Source organism: Astatotilapia calliptera, chromosome 23 (genome assembly GCF_900246225.1).
Source record: "Astatotilapia calliptera chromosome 23, fAstCal1.2, whole genome shotgun sequence".
Taxonomy (NCBI): domain Eukaryota; kingdom Metazoa; phylum Chordata; class Actinopteri; order Cichliformes; family Cichlidae; genus Astatotilapia; species Astatotilapia calliptera.
Window position 1 is genome coordinate 33,137,545 of NC_039323.1, and position 21,740 is coordinate 33,159,284.

Consider the following 21,740-nt stretch of genomic DNA (forward strand, 5'->3'; position numbering starts at 1 on the left):
CGGGGCTTGACTCATGCTTTTTTCCCCCACTAATCCAGCTGCTGTTGTAATCCGTCTCTCCATCCAAATGTAAAATGCGTGATTTGTGAAACTGCAGATGGATGCAGAGGCGATTCCACTCAAAGGGAAGATAACCGAACAGGCAGACAATGCTTGCAAAGGAATAATGACACACTGGTGATATGGTGTGCTGTGCTGTTGACACACACTGTCTTTCACTCCGACAAGCCCACAACCAGCAGACAGACACATGTGTAAACACACACAACAGGCTTTCCCACTAATTATCCTCTTTTTTGTATCAGTGCGACTAAGCCTGATTGCACCTCTGCATGATAAATGCTCCTGTCTAAACTGCTCTTCTCTTAACTCGAGTCTTAACTGGGTACTTCTGTCAGCTGGTTTAATTAGTGGACTGGGTGTTTGCTTGTGGATACAACTACAAAGAGAGTCCTCACTAAGACGGGAGGTGATTTGGGATGACCACGGTGAGGACATCGACAGCCTTACTACATGCATTACTGACTATATAAACTTCTGTGTGGATAACACTGTACCTACCAGGACTGTACGGTGTTTCTCCAACAACAAACCTTGGATTACCCCAGAAATTAAAACCGTCCTCAAGCAGAAGAGGAGGGCCTTCAAATCCAGAGACAAAGAGGAGTTGAAAAGGGTGCAGAGAGAGCTGAGGGGACTGATAAGGAATGGGAAGAAGAGCTACAGGCAGAAGATGGAGAACCAGCTTCAACAAAACAACGTTGGTGAAGTCTGGAAAGGCCTCAGAACCATCTCGGGCCACAAACAGCAGAACTCTCTGCCTGGGAGGGATGTGAGATGGGCAAATGAACTGAATCATTTCTTCAACAGATTTGACTCAGCCATGAGGCAGTCTGCAACATCGGCTGCAGACTCACCCACCCCCACTGCTGCTGTTCCACCTCAGACACTTCACACCTCCTCTATTCACCCTGCTCACTCCCCCCCACCCCCAACAACAGCATCCAATACACACTCAACACAAGGCTCCAGCCTGTCTCTCTCAACCACCCAGGTTAGGAGGGAACTGAGGAGGATTAATGGCAAGAAGGCAGCGGGTCCAGATGGCATCAGCTCGAGGGTCGTCAGGTCCTGTGCGGACCAACTGTGTGGGGTGATGGAGCACCTCTTCAACCTGAGCCTGAGGTTGGGAAGAGTCCCACAGCTCTGGAAAACCTCCTGTGTTGTACCAGTGCCAAAGACTTCACGCCCCAAGGACCTCAACAGCTACAGGCCGGTGGCTCTGACATCCCACCTGATGAAGACCCTGGAGCGGTTGGTCCTGGCTCAGCTTCGGCGCCTAATAAGCTCATCACTGGACCCACTTCAGTTTGCCTACCAGCCTGGCATTGGAGCGGATGATGCCGTCATTCACCTCCTACATCCAGTGGCGGCTCCTGAAAAAAATCTCAGGGGGGGCAATTTTTATGATATCGACTAAAATGACCCATTTAATGAGTACATCAAACAACACAATTTTAATTTAAATTTAAAATGAACAACCATATTCTGGCCATTTGTATAGATTTGTAAAAATGAACAACCATATTCTGGCCATTTGTATAGATTTGTAAAAATGAACATGAACAGATTTTTTTTTTTTTTTTTGAATGAATGAAAAATAACTATTGAAAACAACAACTGTAAACTGATTGGGGGGGTGGGCTAAAGAGTGAAAGAGAGAGGGATGGAGAAAGAGAGTAAATATGGTTAAGGGTTCTTATTTGTACAAGAACTTTGCTCGTCTGTCTTTCTGAGTGGCAAATTTCTCGATGACCCTGGTGTTGAAATCAGGAAGTTCTTGTGTGAGTTTTTTCTCTATGGACAGCATAGCCAGAGCGTTGAGCCGATCCTGAGCCATATTGTTTCTCAGGAAAGTTTTTATCCTCTTTAAAGTAGAGAAACACCTCTCCGATTCTGATGTTGTCATTGGTGTGGTGATGAGGATGTTAAGAAGACTTACAGTTTCGGTGAATGTGTCTTGAAGGTTGTTTTCCATCAGAACCTGATAGAGCGCCAGCGCACCACTACAACTCTGAAACTCCTCGTTGTCGTAGATCAGGGACAGTTCTGTTTTAAGTCTGGCTTTGTCCAATGAGGGATAGGCTTCCACTGTGGTTTGTAGTGCTGCATCTGGAAAATTTTTGCTGTGTTGTTGGAACAAGTCTCCTTGCAACAGAGTGGCGCTGACAAGGTGCTTGGTGAAAGAAAACCTCTCCTTGGCATGGCTCATAATGGTGTCGCACACCTATCCAATAATATATAATTGGTAAGAGTTAGATTCAGTGGTAAGACTTTGGCACATGTCTCATGTTAATCATTATTCTGAAAAAAAAAATCTGTCCATAACAAAACAAAACAGTCATGACCACTATATCAAATGACATCTGACAGCATCGTCATTAGATTTTATCTGATGATCCGATTTAAATCAGACCAAGCAGCTAGTGCTTACCTCCAGTGCCAAATGGTGTTGCCTGTCTTCCCCCAATGTTCTCCGTCTCTTTGTGGGTGGGTCTTGAACAGGTCCCCTGTACTCCTCATCCACAACCAGATTAGGAAGTGCCTCCCTGATCCAATACATAAGTTTCATTAATGGCTTCTGAAAACTGAATAGGGATATATTAACCAAACACAAACCAAACAAAGGTTGTGTTCTAATTACCGGGAATTACCGGATTTAATTAATAACCGGACCTGGTTTAATGGCTGGGGGAAAACCAGTGCAAGTAAATAAAGGCCCTGGCCATAATTTCAGGAAATAGCCTATGGTATAGGCTACATCAAATCATTACTGGGAATATACTTCATCAAATATACTTAATCAAATATTTTTCATAAAATTACTTCAAAGGCTGATATAAATCAAAATTATCTGAATTCCATTAAACATTTAAGTCACAGAACACAGAATATATGCAGAGAATTTGATAGAATCTATGCATAGAAAATTAACATTTATTCTAGGTTACATATTTATGCTTTTATGCCCACTGATAGCCTGCATGCGGCTGATGAATGTCTGGGTGATCCCTGCGATGGTGACAGAATCGATGTTTCTCTTCTGTAGGTGGTTATACAGCATGTCTACATGTGGCATTATCTTGTGAAACAAGGCCAGGAAAAAACAGAAAGCTTCGTCTTCCAGCATTCTCACGAAACCACCGGCATCTCTCTTTGTAGGGGCATCAAATCCTTCACTGTTACGGATGGTCTGAAAACACCTCACCAGATCGTCTTTATGTTCATACACTGTATTCACAGCACGACTGTTGAAGTTCCAACGGGTTGCCGATGCACTTGGAAGTCGGTGCGCCACCACCTCGTCAAGCACTGCAGTCCTCTTGCTCGATTTAGTAAAAAAAGAAGCGAATCCTGCTATGTCGGAAAAAAAGTGACTGATTTGAGGGATGTGGGAGGTTGCTTGTTGCATTACCAGGTTTAACTGATGGGCATAACAATGTACGTAGTGAGCGTTAGCATAAATGTCCTGTATCTTACGCTGCACTCCTCCAGTGGTACCCCTCATTACAGCGGCCCCATCGTAGGCCTGGGCGATCAACTTTCTCTCTTGTCCCTGGGGGAGGATGAAGCGCAGCCTCTCCGATAAGGCACTGGCTATTGCATCTGCACAAGCATTGGGTAGCTTGATGAATTCAAAAAAACGCTCTTGAATACGGTTTCGTTGGTCAATGTATCTTAGCACCATGACTAACTGACAGTGTGTAGAAATGTCAGTGGTTTCATCAGCTTGAATGGCTAAAAACTTCGCTGCCTTTACTTCTTCCACGATCCTTTCTCTCAGAACTGCCAACATGCAATCCAGGATCTCGTTCTGGACTGTTTTCGAGGTGCCTTTAAATACAGTAGCATTTTCAAGGTGTTGCCTCAAGTCGTGATCAATTGATGCCATCAAGTCGACTAAACCTCTAAAAATCCCTGGATTGTCTGAGGAATCACTTTCATCATGTCCCCGCATTGCTAGCTCAAAAGCACCACAAAACTTAATACAATCGATGATTTTAGATAAAATATGACGGTTTTTATCTACCTCTTCGTTGTGCCTTCTTAAAGCAATCCGATGTCCATCATCTAGCTGCGCCGCTATGCTAGTTTTCCCTAGCACAGCTAGCTTTACACTGTTGTCCATATGAACTCGTGAGCTTTCATGTTTCTTGATTCGTTCGGAGAGGTGCTTTAAGTCGGTTTGTCCAGATTGTGTCCACGTCAAATCACACTTGTCACTTTTGAACAGTATGCACGGGAAACAAAAAAGTGCATTAGCTGTTCCACAGCCTGTCAGCCACGACTTGCGCTGGAACCAACTCCGACAAAAAGTCCTATTGTATGCTTTTGACTTCTCCTTCGTTGCCTGGGTTAGTTGAATTTCGGGCTTGTCAGGTCCCAACTCTTTAACTTGCAGTTTTTCTGCCATTGTCCTTCTGGAAAAAGGGTAGGTTAGAAGCGATCTAACCGAATTTGGGGGAGGCTGTGCCTCAACCGTTAACAATACCGCTGCCATCGTCTCTCTCTGACCTTATAGCTCACTTAGGCTACTGACTGAGGTAAAATTCTAGAACAGCAAATCTTCGCGCGTTTTCTGCAGGGGCGCAATTTTAAGCGCCCCCAAACCATTTAATTCAGCGACGCTGATAGGTCAAATATTTATTATTTTCCCCTGGCAACCATTTAATGATAGGCTATTTCGCTGCATATCAAGGGCGCTTTGACGAGCGCCCCAGAAGAAGAAAAACACCGTTTGTTGGTTGAACTTTAATGAGTCAGCTGGTGAAAATGTTAAAATACGCCTGGCTGTATATGGGCACACACATAGTAAAACTATCATTGATGAATTTTTTAAAAATATATATTTTTACTCCTCCACATTTGGGGGGGCGGAGCCCGAGCGCCCCCTATGGGCCAGCCGCCACTGCCTACATCGTTCCCTCGCTCACCTGGAGACCGCTGGAAGCACTGTGAGAATCATGTTCTTTGATTTCTCCAGTGCCTTCAACACCATTCTTCCCTCGGTTCTAAAGGACAAGCTGGTGAACTCTGGAGTGGACCATCACCTCACTACCTGGATCCTGGACTACCTCACCGACCGACCACAGTATGTGAGGACTCAGGGCTGTGTGTCGGACAGGGTCGTCTGCAGTACGGGGGCCCCACAGGGAACGGTTCTGGCTCCGTTCCTCTTCACCATCTACACTGCAGACTTCTCCCACAATTCCACCCAGTGCTTCCTGCAGAAGTTCTCTGATGACTCTGCAATAGTCGGCCTCATCACTGATGGGGACGACAAGGAGTACAGAGGTCTGACCCAAGACTTTGTGGACTGGTGCCAGCTGAACTACCTCCAGATCAACGCCAGTAAAACCAAGGAACTGGTGGTAGACTTCCGCAGGCACAAGCATTCTCCACTGCAACCACTGAACATCCAAGGTATGGACATTGAGGCTGTGGACAGCTACTGGTACCTTGGTGTTCATCTGAACAATAGACTGGACTGGACTCATAACTCAGACGCCCTCTACAGGAAAGGGCAGAGCAGGCTGTACCTGCTGCGGAGACTCAGGTCGTTTGGAGTGGAGGGCCCACTCCTGAAGACCTTCTATGACTCTGTTGTGGCTTCTGCTATCTTTTATGGCGTGGTCTGCTGGGGCGGCAGCATCTCTGCTGGGGACAGGAAGAGACTGAACAGGGTGATCCGAAGGGCCAGCTCTGTTCTAGGATGCCCTCTGGACCCAGTGGAGGTGGTGAGTGACAGGAGAACGGCGGCTAAGCTGTCATCCCTGTTGGACAACGTCTCCCACCCCATGCAGCAGACTGTGACAGCACTGAGCAGCTCCTTCAGTGGGAGACTGCGGCACCCACGGTGTGGGACGGAGAGATTTCGCAGGTCTTTCCTCCCCACTGCTGTCAGACTCCATAATAAAGACTTTAACTGATCAAGCACACACATCCATACATATGCAATAATACTAAGTGCAATAATCCTTTCTGTCATCGTTGTATTTTTACTCAGTTGTATATAGTATTTGTATTCTATTTTTATCTTATTGTATATTTATTTTATTTTATTCTACTGTATATAGTATTTTATTTTATTCTATTCTGTACAGTTGTGTACTGTATTTATTCTTATTGTATTCTAATTTTTGCCTCATAACTTTTGCACTGTCCACTTCCTGCTGTGACAAAACAAATTTCCCACGTGTGGGACTAATAAAGGTTATCTTATCTTATCTTATCTTATCTTATCTTATCTTATCTTAAGACGGATCTGACCAGTCTTAAAGCTGCCATAACTGGCAGTTTTGGAATAATAGAGATTGACATGACTGTGAAATGCGTAGGTGTTGCCACAGCTTGATGGGTTATTTATTTTAGAAATAAATTTACTTACTAAATTTACTTTTCTGGTTAAATATTATGGCGCTATTAATAGTGCAGTAATAGTGAGCCATATCTTAATGATCTTTTGGGCTTCATAGTTGAGTTCGCGGATGACACCACAGTGGTTGGACTCATCTCAAGGGGGGATGAGTCGGACTACAGAGATGAGGTCAACAGACTGACTGAGTGGTGTTCAGTTAACAACCTCCAACTGAACACCACGGAAACTAAAGAACTTATCTTGGACTTCAGGAAGGGCAGAGCAGACCCGGCCCCACTTTACATTCATGGGAACTGTGTGGAGAGGGTACACTCCATGAGGTTTCTGGGCGTGCAGATCTCTGATGACCTCTCCTGGACTGCAAATACTAGAGCGGTGGTTAAAAAGGCCCAGCAGCGTCTCCACTTTCTGAGAGTGCTCAGGAGGAACAACCTGGAGGAGAGGCTGCTGGTGACATTTTACAGAGCCACCATAGAGAGCATCCTAACGTACGGCATAACAACATGGTATGCAGGGTGCTCAGCTGCGGACAGGAAAGTACTGCAGAGGGTCATCAACACAGCCCAGAAGATCACTGGCTGCTCTCTGCCCAGCCTGGAGGTCACTGCAAACTCTCGGTACCTCAGCAGAGCTGGCAATATCATCAAGGACCACTCTCACCCCAGCAATCAACTGTTTGAACTATTACCGTCAGGCCGACGGTACAGGTCACATAAAACCAGGACAAACAGATTCAGGGATAGCTTCTTTCCCAGAGCTACCACCGTAGTAAATGAGCACAAAAACAATTGAACCTATTCCATACTGTCACTGTCATTATATTAATGCTGCTATCCTGTATATATTGTACATACTATTGTTTGAGTACTTACGATTGTTTTTTTGTACTTTTTATATTTTACATTTATATTTATTATTGAAACTTCCACCAAGGGAGTGGCACTCCAATTTCGTTGTACTCTGTACAATGACAATAAAGGCTATTCTATTCATAAAGGCTATTCTATTGAGAGGACAACAGAAAACAGTGGGATGGTCTGCCGTTTGGCACAATGTTTGCCCGCCGAAACAGGTAAGCTATAGCAGTGCCTCACTAGCCCACACTTTCATGCCTTGATCTTTTCAGTGGGTGCTTCACACAGAGCCTGCACTATGATGACCAGTGACCTCCTGACCCAGTATGAACCTTCCAGATCCCTCAGGTCATCTGGATCTGGTCTTTTATCAGTTCCCAGAGTCAGAACCAGACACGGAGAAACTGCATTCAGCTTTTATGCTCCTTATATCTGGAACAAACTCCCAGAAAGCCTAAGATCAGCTGAAACACTCAGTTTATTTAAATCCAGGTTGAAGACTCACCTATTCTCAGCTGCATTTGAATAAAGCACCAAATCCGCACTTTTAAGCTTAAATTTCAAAACTAGCATTTTAACTACTGATTTTATCTACTGTTCTGATTTTATCTGTTTTGATTTTATATACTGTTTTGTTTGTTTGTTTGTTAATTAGTTAGTTTTTTTGTTTGCTTGTTTTAATCAATTTTAAATCATGCTTTTCATTTGTTTTTGTTTCTAATGTCTCTGTAAAGCACTTTGAATCACCTTGTTGTTGAATTGTGCTATACAAATAAACCTGCCTTGCCTTGCCTTGCCTATATCTTGTTGTTGTGATAATACCAATATAACTTTTACATGATATAAAAGTGTACTCATTGATATAGCCATGCTTTATTATTCCCTAGCACACACAACCCCATAAGCCCAGACAGACAGTTTTTATTTTTCTATTTCCCTAACCTTTGTTGTGGGAAGTTATTTATTAATTTTTTTCATGCTCTACCCCACTCTGCTTGGATCAGCAGGGAAGTGTCTCCTGGAGGACGAGCTATGAAGGGTGTTTCTCTTGTCCGCCCCCCTGACTAGATGAAGATTTTTAAAGGTTTAAAATTTTGTGCCTCTTTTCTAATTTTTAAAAAAATATTTTCTATTAAAGATTTAAAAAACATAAGAACAGAGACGTATTAACACGGTGTATTGAAATTAGTGAACCCAGTCACTGGAGGGCTACAAGTTAGTGTACAAGTCAGTCCACTCCTAGTTGCTGTCCCAAGCCTGGATAAATGGAGAAGGCTGATTGATTAGATAGGCAAAGGTTGAAATGGAAAGGATGTGCAGCAGCTTAGGGTGATTAAGGTTAGAGAGCCATGAGAGTGTTGATGGAGAAGTACAGAGAAGGTTAGAATGAGTTTAACTGTGTTTTGTGGATCTAGAGAAAGCACATGATACTGTCCAAAGGAAGAAACTGTTGTACTGCATTAGGAAGTGGCAGTGAGGGCTGTGCAGGAGTGACAGATGGGTTCAAGGAGCCTGGAGAGGTGGAGGTATACTCTGTGGGGAAGAGGAATGAAAATCTGTAGAAGCAAGACAGAATAGATGTCTGTGAATAAGAGGGAGACAGATGTAATGGTGATGCTACAAGGAGTAGATGTAGAAGTAGTACAGTTTAAATACCTGGGGTCAACCATCCAAAGCAATGGACAATAGAGAAGAGAGGTGAAGAGGAGAGTGCAAGAGAGTGCAAGCAGGGTGGAGATGAGTATCGGGGGTGATTTAAGACTGAATGATAGCAGCAAGAGTGAAAGGGAAGATTTAAAAGATGGTAGTGAGACTTGCTGTGATGTATGGTTCAGAGATGGTGGCACTGACAAGAAGACACGAGTCAGATATGGAAGTGGATAGTTGAAGATATTAAGATTTTCACTGGCAGTGACCAGGATAGACAAGATTAGAAATAACGACATCAGCTCAGGTTCTGCTGATGCAGGTTGGAGACAAAGTTGGTAAGGAACGGCTGAGAAGGTTTGGACATGTGCAGTAGAGGGATAGTGGATATAGAGGATAGTGGATATAAAGGGAGTTTTTCCTTCCCACTGTCACTTACTCATAGGGGGTCATATGATTGTTGAGTTTTTGTCTTTATGTATTATTGTAGGGTTGTAGGGTACCTTGTGGTGACTGTTGTTGTGATTTGGCACTGTGTAAATAAAATTGCCCTCCAGGCAGGAGGGTCGGTGTGACGGAGAAGAATGCTAAGGATAGGATGAGATGGAGGCAAAAGAACCACTGTGGTGCCCCCTAAAGGGGGAAACTAGAAGAAGAAGAAGTGTAAAGTTGAAATTAGCTCTTTGTTTCTTTAAATGTTCAAGCTACCCTAAAAAGTATAGAAAACTTTTATGCTTGTTCCACGAGTTCACCAATCAGTCCCACACCAGAAAACAGTAAAAAGATCAAGACACAGTAGAGCTCTACCTTTGCAGGTCCCACAGGCAATGAGTCAAATTGAATTTAAAAAGCAATTATAAGACATCTAAGGGAAAAGCACCTCTTTTCCTTCTGAGTGCTTCGACCCTCTGATCTTATTTATTCCCTATTGTTTTTCTCTAATTCTGATTTTTCACATTTTTCCACCCCAGTAAAGCGCAAGATTTGATTATTTTCCATTAATTATCAAGGCTCTTTTGTATGTTTTTTTTTTTTTTTTTTTTTTTTAAATTCTTGAAATATCTTCTTCTGTTCGCTTTTTGTCCTTTTAGTTTAGGCTACTTTATGCGCAAATTCCCAATAATTACAAGCACAGAAACCTTTTTCATGTCAGGTCTTCACAAATGGGTTCCCGCTGGGTTAAAGAGGTAATCAAGATGGCTCGAGTGCATTAATCTGTCAACTTCTGTGACAAACAGCTACAAGGATAGTATATTTTATCTTTCAGTGACTGGATTTGAAATTGCATGAAGTGGGGGAAAAAGCCGTGCCTGAAAGTCTTTCATTGATTGCTGAATGTATTTTGAAAAAAGAAACTGTCACTTTTTTGTACCCCCATTTTTTTCTCTCCCATTGCTACCTTTTGAAGGATAGATGAGGTTTTTTGGAAATAATTCCCCCAAGCAGGGGAGCTGCTGTGTTTAGACATCCTTTTCCCCAAGCTATCCACATCAGCCCCTGTTAACTGCCAGTCCTTATCTCTCATTCTGTCCTGCCTTCTCTCTCCATCTCTCACCCACCCTGCCTCCCTCCCACTCTGCCTCCTCCTCCCTTATCTCCCGCTTGGACCATTCTTTCCACTCTCATCCGCTCTATTTCTGTTTCCTTGCTCGTCTAGCTCCCTCCGGTTTGCCCGGCTTCTCGCTTTAACCCCAATCTCGATGCACCTATGCATTTAACCCCCACTTTTCTCTCTGCATCCCACCCACAATATAGGTATCTCTGGGGAAACTCTTCACACATGAACCCTGAAAAGCATTGGGAGAATGTAGTTGAGACATTGTCTGTAGCTGTCCGGTTGAACCTGTAGCACAGGCATCAAACTGACTTCATGCTATGGAGCTGACAGGTTAAAGACTTTTTAACATTCTGGCATACGTGACTCAAATATCAGGGTTGCAGTGCATGGGTGAAAAACGAGCCAGTCATTGCTATCACAGCAGGAAATATTCCATCCGTCTCTTCATTATTCACTGCAAAACCTTCTGATATTCAGATATCAGTGATGGAGTAGGAATCCTCCAATTTTTGAGATATAATGGAAGATTTTCATTGTCTATGAAAATAACTCTCTACTATCAGTAATCAATCAATCAAACGGAAAACAGATTTACTTCTTAGTCTTTTGGAGTTTGAAGAAGAAAATTAATAATACTGGAAATCACTGATAGCTTTGTAGAGTTGAGATTTACTTTTTATTAAAGGAAAGGACTGAACAGAAGGCAACAGAGGGAACGTAAAAGATCGATCCATTCATTCTCTTCCACTTATCAGACTGTGGAGCGTACCCCAGTTACTGTAGGGGATGAGGCAACAGTGATTTTAGTTCAGCAAAGAAAAATATCTAAGATGACAAAGGTAAGAGTTCCCACACCATTTACACAACGTTATTGGCACTAATAACATTCCTCCTCCCTTCAGTCCCAACCAGTCATGGCAGATGGCTGCCCCTTCCTCTGGTTCTGTCAGGAATTTTTCCTTCCCACTGTCACCAAATGCTTTCTGATTGACTGGGTTTTTTCTGTATTACGGTAGGGTCTTTACCTTACAGTATAAAGTGCCTTGAGGTGACTGTTGTTGTGATTTGGCGCTATATAAATAAATCTGAAGAAAAATGTTAGATCATTTAAAAGAACGTCATAAACTGTCAAGTGTGACATAGGTTGCTATGGTTGCAACAAGTTGGTCAAGTTTCACTATGTAAAGTTACAGAAAGGTTCAAACCTCATCTGGCATTAAAATCAGCACAACAACTGTATTCTGGGGGCTTCAGAGCATGAGCAGTTCCTGTAGGTAGCCCACTACTTTTGTCCTTATTGCAGATTTAGGTGAAGCAGATAAACGCTGTGGCTTTTTGATGAAAGAAAGTAAGTAGGACATACACAACCCTCTCAGACTCTAGTTGTGGAGCAGATGGAGACTCGAGACTTGAGCAGCTCAGGTGAAATAGGGAGGATGGATGATATATGAAAGGCAGATTGACAGAAGAGCTAAGAGTTTTTAAGCACAGGGAACAGAGACCGTTAGGCCTGGAAAAGATTGGCAGGAAGGCTATCGGATCAGAGTGAGTGGAGAATGGAATGGAAATTTTATTTATGTTGCACTTTCCATTACCCATAAACTCAATGTGCCTTAAATAATGGTGTCAATCTATTTTCTTAAATGCTTATCCAGCCAAGAGGGTCTGAAGCCAGCCCTAACTGATACTGTGCTAGAGGGCCACTAGGTCACCAGAGCATCACACGGGCAAGCAGAGAGGCACACAACCATTCACGCTTTCACATCCACACCTAAGACCAGTTTAGAATCACTAATTGTATACCTGTCTGTGGATGTTAGGAGTGAAAACAAACACAGACATGCACAGACAGTATTTAACCACTGACCTAGGGGGATATGAAGATTAAAAGTTTGTTTCTGATTATAGAAACAGTTGTGATTGAACTCAAGTCAGCAGGAAACTTGTTCCAGAGAGTAGAATCATTGTAGCTCAGAGAAATCTCAACAGATTTGGATCTAATTCTGGGTACGGCTGAAAGACTTTTGCTTGAAGAGCTGAGAGGCCTAATCGTGATTTATAGACCATTAAAAAGATTTTAAAGGAAATTTTTCGAGCTGTCCTACTGATTTATTTATTAGACAATCCTTAAAAGAAGAAGTTGCAGTGGTCTAACTCTTTGTGGAGATGATTCATATACATTTTTACATTAGTAAAAGGCTCTGATGATGTGATTTTGCAAAATAATATCAAAGTTCCTGAGTTGCAAACTTTTATTTTAATAGAATAATACTAATTTATATCTAGGTTCTTAAACCAATTAGAAGAAAATCTCAGTCTTGTCTCCTTTAAGCTCTCAAAAAGCTCATCCCTATAGTAAACAGTTTGTTTACTGAGATTATCAGAAGCATAAAGAATAAAAATGGGAAGAAATGGCTAGACTCAATGCAATATATCTCTGCCAACCATCATATATTGTGTTTTTGCAAATTTGACAATAGAGCCAACAATAATGCCTTCAAATAGTGCTTTAGCTTAGCATAAAGACAGCAAATGGGTTGAATTTTATTTATGTATCTCCAAAAACAGTTGCCTCAATGCACTTCATATTGTAAGGTAAAGCTCCTACAAGAATTGTAGGGAAAACTACATCAGATGACACAACCCCCCCCCCCCCCCACCACCACCACCACCACCACCACCACCACCAAGAATGTGGCAACAGTGGGAATGAAAAACTCCTATTTAAAGGAAAGAAACCAGGCTTAGGGAGGATTCAGCCAAATGCAATGACAAGTTGTGGGTGAGAGGAGGAAGACAGGACAAACGCCACTGTGTGGAACAGAAACAAATATTAATTATAACTAATGATGTAATGCTGAGTGGCGTGTAAATACATAGTGAGTGGAAAAGATGAGCGAAAAAGAAAAACTCATCATGGAAAGTCCATCCTTTCGATGATAGTCGCAGGGGGCGCTGGAGCCTATCCCAGCTGTCATAGGGCGAGAGGTGGGGTACACCGTGGACAGGTCACCAGTCTGTTCTGTCGCAGGGCTAACACATAGAGACATAGGCTGTATCCTAATTCAGGGTCTGCAGCCTTAAAGTATGCAGCCTTAACGGTCCACAAGGGCCGCGTACTCAAAGACCACTAAGGCCGGAAGTGTGAGGCTTGTGAAATGGGACGGTCTAGTCTCCGTCGCGCTGCCCAGGTTGCCTAGCAACCATGATACTAACAGCTGGAAACGTTTCATACAGCATTATTTGACAGAAATGAAGGAGAAAATCTTTTGTTCATTTGTTTGTTTGTTTCTACATGAGCTTCGATTTGATAAGTATCTGAGGCTGAGACCACAGGACTGAAATCATGATTATTGGGCTTCATTTCTGTACTGAACAATCATTTTAAGATTAGCTAGTAAATAACAAATAGCTAATGTTGTTCATGAGACTAAAGTCATCTCACTTTGGTAATGTAAATATAATATGGCCAATATTAAAGTTATTATTTCAATCATTATTAGTTATTACAGCAGTGAATGACTATGTTTCAATTACTGAGCTTCAGTAAGGATTCAAGCTGCATTTATTTATATTTCCTGTCACCTTAAATCTTCACTCAAAGACATGTTCCTTCGACACTGTATATATAAATGTATTATATATAAGAGACAAATATTGTTCTTTTAATATGTTGGCATTACTAAATTTCTCTCAGTGCTTACTTTAAATATCCATGAAATCATCACATTCTCTGTAAGATTAAGGTCAACTATTGAACGGCGTATATTTTAAAGTAAAGGCTTTAAAACCAAGTTAGTACTAACATCACTAATGTCACATAACTTTGCCGACATGTGGCCAACAGTAATGTTTTAATGTTCTTCGTTATTAAACATTTGCACATAAATAAGTGACATAATATTCAGTACTTACTTTTAAAAGTTTACTCTTCGGGCACCCCTCTTCCGCCTTTTTTTTTTTTGGCAAAATTATCCACACCCACTGCCGGGCTATGCATTCTGGGATATGTTGGGCCACGAAGTATCTACCACCACATCCTTAAAATTTAGGAAAATGAAGGATACATTTGAGGGCTGCATTTCGAGCGGCCTTTGAATTGGGACAGCCTTCGCCGCATCGCTGTGACGTAATCGGCCTTAAAATGCGGCCTTTAAGGCTGCAGACCCTGAATTGGGATACAGCCATAGACAACCATTCGCACTCACATTCACTCACAGATTCACACCTATGGGCAATTTAGATTAATCTATCCGCACTAACTGCATGTCTTTGGACTGTGGGAGGAAGCCGGAGTACCCGGGGAAAACCCATGCAAACACGGGGAGAACATGCAAACTCCACACAGAAAGACCCCGCCTGATGGTGGAATTGAACTCAGGACCTTCTGGCTGTGCAGCAACAGTGCTAACCACCATGCTGCCCTCCTCCCCCCCCCAGCAGAATTCAATTTCTTGTCTAAGAATATATACTTATTGGCTGGTTCGTTAGTTACAAGTTGCTAGTGTACAGTTGCACCACTTTCTCCTTAATTCTTCATGGTATTGATTCAACAAGGGCTGGAAACATTTCTCTGCTATTTTTGTCTGTATTGACACGATAGCATCTTGCAGTTGCTGTAGATATGTCAGCTGCACATCCGTGGTAAGAATCTCTGTTTCCAAAACATCCCAAAAATGTTTCATTGGAACTGGTTTGACATGATGTGAGCTATGTGACATGGAGTGTCCTGCTAGAAGCAGACATCAGAAGATGGATACACTGTGGTCAAAAATGGATGGACAGCAACAATTCTCAGGTTGTGACTCAAGCACTAAGGGGCCCAAAGAGTGCCAAGAAAATAACCTCCACACCATTAGGCCACCAGCAGGCTGAACCATTGATACCAGATGGGATGGATGCTTGTTGCTTATCCCAAATTTTTATCCCACCATCCAAATGTTGCAGCAGAATTTCATCAAACTTATCAGATCAGGCAACAATTTTTTAATCTTCTGTTTTCCAGTTTTGGTGAATTGTAGTCTCAGTTTCAGCACCAGGTGTGGTCTTCTACTGCTACACAGCCTTCTGCTTCAATTTTGGTCATGTTAAACATTCAGACAAAGTCTTCTGCACACTCTGGTTGTAGTGAGTAGTTACTTAAGTTATTGTGGCATTCCCATTAGCTTGAAGCAGTCTGGCCATTCTCACCTAGAGAACTCTGAGAAATACAGCTCGTTGAATATTTACTCCTTTTCTGACAATTCCCTTTAAGCTCGAGAAACGGTTGGGTAGGAAAATCCCAGTACATCAGCAGTTTCTGAAATACAGAGCAGCCCAATTGGTAAGAAACAACCAATATTACATTTAAAGCCTTCAATCACTTTTCTTCCCCATTAATGCTTGGTTTGAGCTCAAGAAGGTCGCCTTGACCCACATGCCTGAATGCACTCAGTTCAACATGTGATTTGCATATCAGATATTTATGTTAAAGAGTACTTGAACATGTGTACCTAATAAAGTGGTTCTTGGGTGTATATCTAAACAAGTTATCAAACTATCTGCTATTTTTGGGGGTTAAACACATTCATACAAACATATTTGTACTCTTGCTGCTGAAAGCAGTAGCAAAACAGTTCTTCAGCGGCTGGATTCCTGACGATAGTTACCTGTCAGGTATAGCTATGCCAAGTGTAGATGTAGCCTTATTTGGCAAGAAAGCAAAGCTTAGACTACAACTGTGAACAAATTCCTATGTCTGGGAATCCTTGAAAGAATGTGTCGCAATACCATGACTACAATCAAAACTCATGTCAAAAGCCAGCTATGGGGATACAGGGGCTCATTTTCAGTAAATCTCTCTGTGAAGACTCATTTAACTGCAGTTGTTCCCATATGGCAGAGAATCTCTCTAAAACTGACTACTTATTCGTCTCCACACAGCTGAACAATCATTGTGAGAAATGTGTATAGGTCAGGTTGTGAATTTTAGAAAGTTATTGAAAATCTTCAGAACCTATTCAACCCTCTGACAAGCAGGTTCTAGCATAGTGACACCTTGCACTCGAGAACTCGATGTCTTGCTTGTCGGCCTTGGGGAAGTTTGTTTGCAACTGACATACTGTAAGGGTACCACTCATACATCTTCCAATCTTTATTTTCAAGTGAATTTCAGAAACATGGCTGTCTTTGCACAAGACATGCCTCTGCAGCAGTTTTTCCCAATCAAGGACACTCTGCATTGCAAGTTAGTACATCCAAATGCGTGCATAGTCCTGTTTCAGACTAAATAGAGTAAGTTTGAGAATCAAAAAACTTTTTCTTGAGTTAAACCCTTCACACCTTTTCATGTTTGTCACTAAAAGTCACATCTACAGCGTCCAACAGCGTCCATCTATCTTACCTTTTCTGTAAAAACAGGTGTCCTCTTGGAGGTTGGGGAAAATCACATAAGTTCTTAGACAAAATGGTAGCTATTAACTAAAAGAGTGAGGGAACATTCTGATTGCTTGCTTTAGGGATGGTGGCTCATGTTATCATATACTTGCTTCATTTTGAAGCCAACCTTGAATCCAGCAAACTGTTTTACCAAGATGATCCCGGCTAACCATAAAGAAACTTCTTCACTAAAAGGCCGCTTTTTTTGTTTTCACAGCTGGTAGTCAGTCTAATCAACCAAGAAAAATTACAGATTAAACTGCAGGTCCTGTGAGGGTAATCAATCTTTAGAAGGGATACAGTTTTAGAGCTACATTGTTAAAAGTTAGCTCCTGAGGCCTTGACGCAAAAGAAAACTGGGATATAGGGTCTACATTTAGCCTGAATATTGTATACAGATAATCAATAAGCATCAGTGTCCAAAAGGTGGGTCGAGCCTTTTGATGTAATCCCCTTATTAAATGACTGTTGGACTATCATTAGTTCCAGCAGTGAGTATCTCTTGTGTTTTACAAAATGACACTAATTAGCCAGTGGTAAGTGAAGCTTTTCCTGCCAACAAAATAATGGTTTCACTATGGATTTTTTTTAGCTGCATGCATCAGGGCTGATGGCGAATTATTGATCTGTAGTTTGAGAAAAACCAACCAACACCTACTTAAATAACCAATAAATTGCTTAATTACATTTTAAATTTCCAGCTGCTCCAGTATGACGATTGACTTTTTTCTATGTTAAATTAATGATATACCAAAGATCTTTATGTGTTGAACTGCAAAGCAGACAGAACAAACTATTTAAAAACAGCAGTTGGAGATTGCAGCATAAATAAAATTTTTGTAAATGTGTGCAATGAATGTTTTTTCCTTTGCGATTGGTTGCAGACCAGATCCCTGGCTTTAATGCAACCATTTCAGTAAATTGCCATCTTCAAATCAACTTTGGAGAATAAAGATGTGGATAAAACAGTAATAAGAAAAACGACAATCAAAAAGTGGTTGGACAACACCCTTAACCTCTAGGTTACCAGTGGATCGTCACAACTACAAGATAATCCATGGAATCACCAGGCAATTCTAATGAGAATTTTAATCTTTTGAAACACGCCTACCTGACATTTCAGAGCATTTCAGAAGACAGTCCATGTATCGTCAAAGTATTCAACGTCTTCAAGACAAGCGGGTAGGCAGCGACTGGAGTTTACAAATTATATGAATTATGCATAGAAGAGTCTGATGGAAACAAGGATGTGTGTTGTTCTTTGCTTGCCAATAGTTCTGTCAGGGTGTGCAGAGGTGAATTACTCACAGCAGGAGGCCTACATAAATCCTGCGTACTGCTTTAGAAAATGATTGTTCCTATATTGGCTCTTTGTGGCTTTCATGTTTAATAACAGGAGTTTCCAAGAAAAGGTTTTAGTCACAGCATTTAATTTTGACATAACATTTGCTTTTTGTTGTACTTTACTGCAAAAAATAGCTGATGCACAGCGGTTAACAAAAAGCGGCAATTGAAGGGATAAAGGTAAATGCTTAACATAGTAGATGCACTTTGGTTTTAGCAAAAATATAGCATATCATAATATTTAAGTGAAGTGAATAACATTCATGGCACTGCACAAAATACTTTTATTTTGGCATTTAGCTTAACTGGAATATACTATAATTATTAAATAAGAGAATATAATGCAAATCCTTTAACATTTACCTAAATTTACTTAAAATGTTACATTTAGATAGCGGCATAGGAGAGAGTTAAGTATATTAATAATATATTAAAAATAGAAGCTACTATGAAACTTTCCGTTGGTTTCTGAACTCCTTGCTCAACAGTTTTCACCATTGGTGTCTTGGTTTCAAAAACCCGGATATTATGAGAGTTAAAAGGTTTAACTATAAAATGGTTAGATATGAATGAATATGCCATGGAAAATCTCTTCTTTTGAAGAATAGTAGTAGTAGTAAGACTTTAGCTTTTATTCAATATCAAACAATATCAAACAAATTGAAAGAGTGAACTCATAAACTCTTCAGGAAGGTTTTTACAGAGGATAAGTCAGAAAGCCGTTTTTCTCAAAGGCCAGAAGTATCACGTTCACTCAACTTTTGCGACCATAGCTATTGTCATCTTCTGGTCTTCAGACAGAATACAGGTTTTAAGCATTTTTGTACTGGCTTCATTTTTGTGACCTGGAAACCATGTCCATCTTTTACACAGTCTATGGTTGGATTATAGCATTAACGCTAACTTACTGTGTAAAACGTTTTCAAATGGAGGAAAAGTCTACAAACTTTGAAAGTGTTCATCAGATCTAACTGGTGATTCTGAGCATGCAGTTATTATATTCTGGTGAACAGTAAACATGAACTTAATGCTCGGTCACTCAGGCACGGCTGGCTGCCGGCGGAGCTCACGGGCGCGTCACTGCAACTCCCCCTGGCTTCTGCTCCGCGGCTGCTGAATGAGCCCTCATCTGGGACTCTCCTTAGCTCTTACTGGGACAGTGGCGCAGCTGCCCCTCTGTGGGTCTTCCTTGGTCTCTTGTGTTCTGGGGGCCTCTGGATGTCTGGAGTTTTGATCTCCTCCATACCTGCTTGATACCATAGAGGACAGGGCTGTGGCCCCCCACACTCTCTAGCAGATCATTACATGGAGAAACCTTTGGAATGAAAGCATGCTGATCCACACAGGTATGCACACAGGTGTACACATGGGTATTCACAGACGCGGACTACAGCTTTCTTGGCTGCTGCCTCAAAGCACACTGTGCGCTGTCTATCTTGCGTGCTGCACAATATCGTTTATTATTTAGTAACTATTGATATCTATGACTAGCTAGTTTATTGTGATGGTGCTTTTTTTTTTTTTATTATTATGTTGCTCTTTGTTGTTTGCTGTCTCCCCTGTTTTTTTTGTTTTTCTTTCTCTCCATACAGGTGACCCAGGAGTTTGTTTTTTTTTGTTTGTTTTTTTTTATCTCTTCCCCCCCTTCACACCGTCTCTTCTCCCCTTTGGTTTTCTTTCTTTCTCTCCCCCTCTTTCTTTCATTCTTTCCCCCTGTCCTATTAAAAAAAAAAAAAAAAAAAAAAAGGATGACAAAGGATGAACTGAAGCTCCGCCATCACGTGATGTCACATGCTGCTGTTTCTGATGTCACTTCCAAGAAGAACGAAAAAAAAAACCAAAAAAAAAAAACATGAACTTAATGCTCCAAATATTCTGCCCGGATTTTTCACGATGGCTGCCGAGCGATATGGCTTTGAGTTAACTAAAATGTACATACCAAAACACAGGGATACGTAAACATTCATTGACTTAAGTAAAATACTACCATTCACATAACAAACAAAACTATTATATATTACAATCACCAAAGTCATGAAGACAGCAAATTGAGTTAGCTAGTATATAGCTAAAATAGGCTCCCAGGGCTTTTGTCCAACATTGCTTTTAGTTTTTGTAAAACAAAGTAGTGATAATGTGTAACCTTTGATAAAAGAATGATCTGTTCAGTTATTTAAATTAATATGAATACAGTAGTTCAATTAACTGAAAAATAAAAATAAAAACCCTTGCAGCAGTGTTTGCAATGCTATATGAGCATTTCTAATGGAATTTGCTGTAATCGTGACCGTTGTGGGCCGTTAAGCACTGATTCAATGGAAACTGCTGTTCCTGACCCAGCAGAAATTTTTGACCTTTGCCATTACCTTTTCCTTTCAGCTCCCACCTTGTTGAGCACCATCAAACATGCAATGACTATTAAAATATTCATTCATTCAAGTGCCTTCGAGAAATCATTCTATTGGTTTTGAATACAAAGTAGGTAGGGTAAGAGATCTCCTACCAGTGTTTTTAATTTTTAATTTTCATAATTGATTTTCTTTTCCAATCACTGCTACAGTTTTATAGATTGGCCCTCATACAGTACAACCTATTTCAGACGGTGCTTGGTTTTCCTGCATGTTGTTCTCTCAATATTCCTGTCTCATTCAATTTTAATTGTAGCTCTTAGGATTTATACCAGGCTCCATCTCTCAGATCGGCTGTTTACAGCCGTGTTTACAGCTACGTTTATGTTGAAGACAATGCAAGGCCCAAATGGCATTTTGGCATGTAATTTGAAAGATTTAATGGTACAAAATGAGAACTCGCTCTCGTATACAACAAGGTGTGTCCAAGATTAATCGTGTTAATCGTGAGCACAGATGCACAAGTACAACATCCCATTTTGCATGCAATGTTCCAGCACATTCTCCACAGGGTTATCTACATAATATGAAATGTATAAATCAGTGTGTGATTGATGCAGAGTTTGTATATGCAGGAACTAAAGTGCATGATTGATATACCGGGCCAAAGAGGGAACAGCAGGGTGTTGATGAGGTGTGTCAACAACACTGAATTTTGTTGTCATTAAATAGAATAGATGGTTTTCCATCTTAGGCAGGAGTGCCTGAACTTCTTTTTTCCTTTAGTTTAGATCCTCGAGAGAAACTGACTGAAATTAGAAACTCTTCTGACACCACATGCCATTTTTCGTCCCTGCCATTCTTCACACCCTTTACAGCTGTGTTAACATGTAATCATAAGGCCATTAGGCACTGCTGATGACGCTGGTCAGCTGTGATGCATGGCTCACATACCCATTTTTCTCCCCGTCTCTTACATACATTTGCTTTCTCTCCGTACTCCTGCTATCAATCTATCGAGCTGGGGTGCGGCAGGTTCTGAGGAGAGGTGATCCACTTTCTGAGCTATTTGTAATTTTCCAATGAGCACAGCTCTTGAGTGGAGAAGGCTGTATCTCATGACGCAGGTGCAC

At 41.4% G+C, this 21,740-nt stretch overlaps 1 protein-coding gene across 1 annotated transcript; it reads right to left on the bottom strand.

Annotated features, from left to right (window-relative positions):
* Positions 1-1,703: 1,703 nt before the first annotated feature.
* On the bottom strand, positions 1,704-2,967 carry LOC113016590 (uncharacterized). Its single transcript, XM_026159509.1, has 2 exons — positions 2,495-2,967; positions 1,704-2,287 (listed from the first exon to the last, which is right to left on the bottom strand). The coding sequence occupies exons 1-2, from the start codon at positions 2,630-2,632 to the stop codon at positions 1,760-1,762; spliced, it is 666 nt and encodes a 221-aa protein (XP_026015294.1). The 5' UTR covers positions 2,633-2,967; the 3' UTR covers positions 1,704-1,759.
* Between the last annotated feature and the right edge of the window lie 18,773 nt (positions 2,968-21,740).

Bases quoted from the DNA above. Each gene is read 5' to 3' on its own strand.
- LOC113016590 (XM_026159509.1), bottom strand. From the start codon at position 2,632: ATGAAACTTATGTATTGGATCAGGGAGGCACTTCCTAATCTGGTTGTG. The intron at 2,288-2,494 runs GTAAGCACTAGC...ATTATTGGATAG, and splicing joins AACACCATTTGGCACTGGAG to GTGTGCGACACCATTATGAG.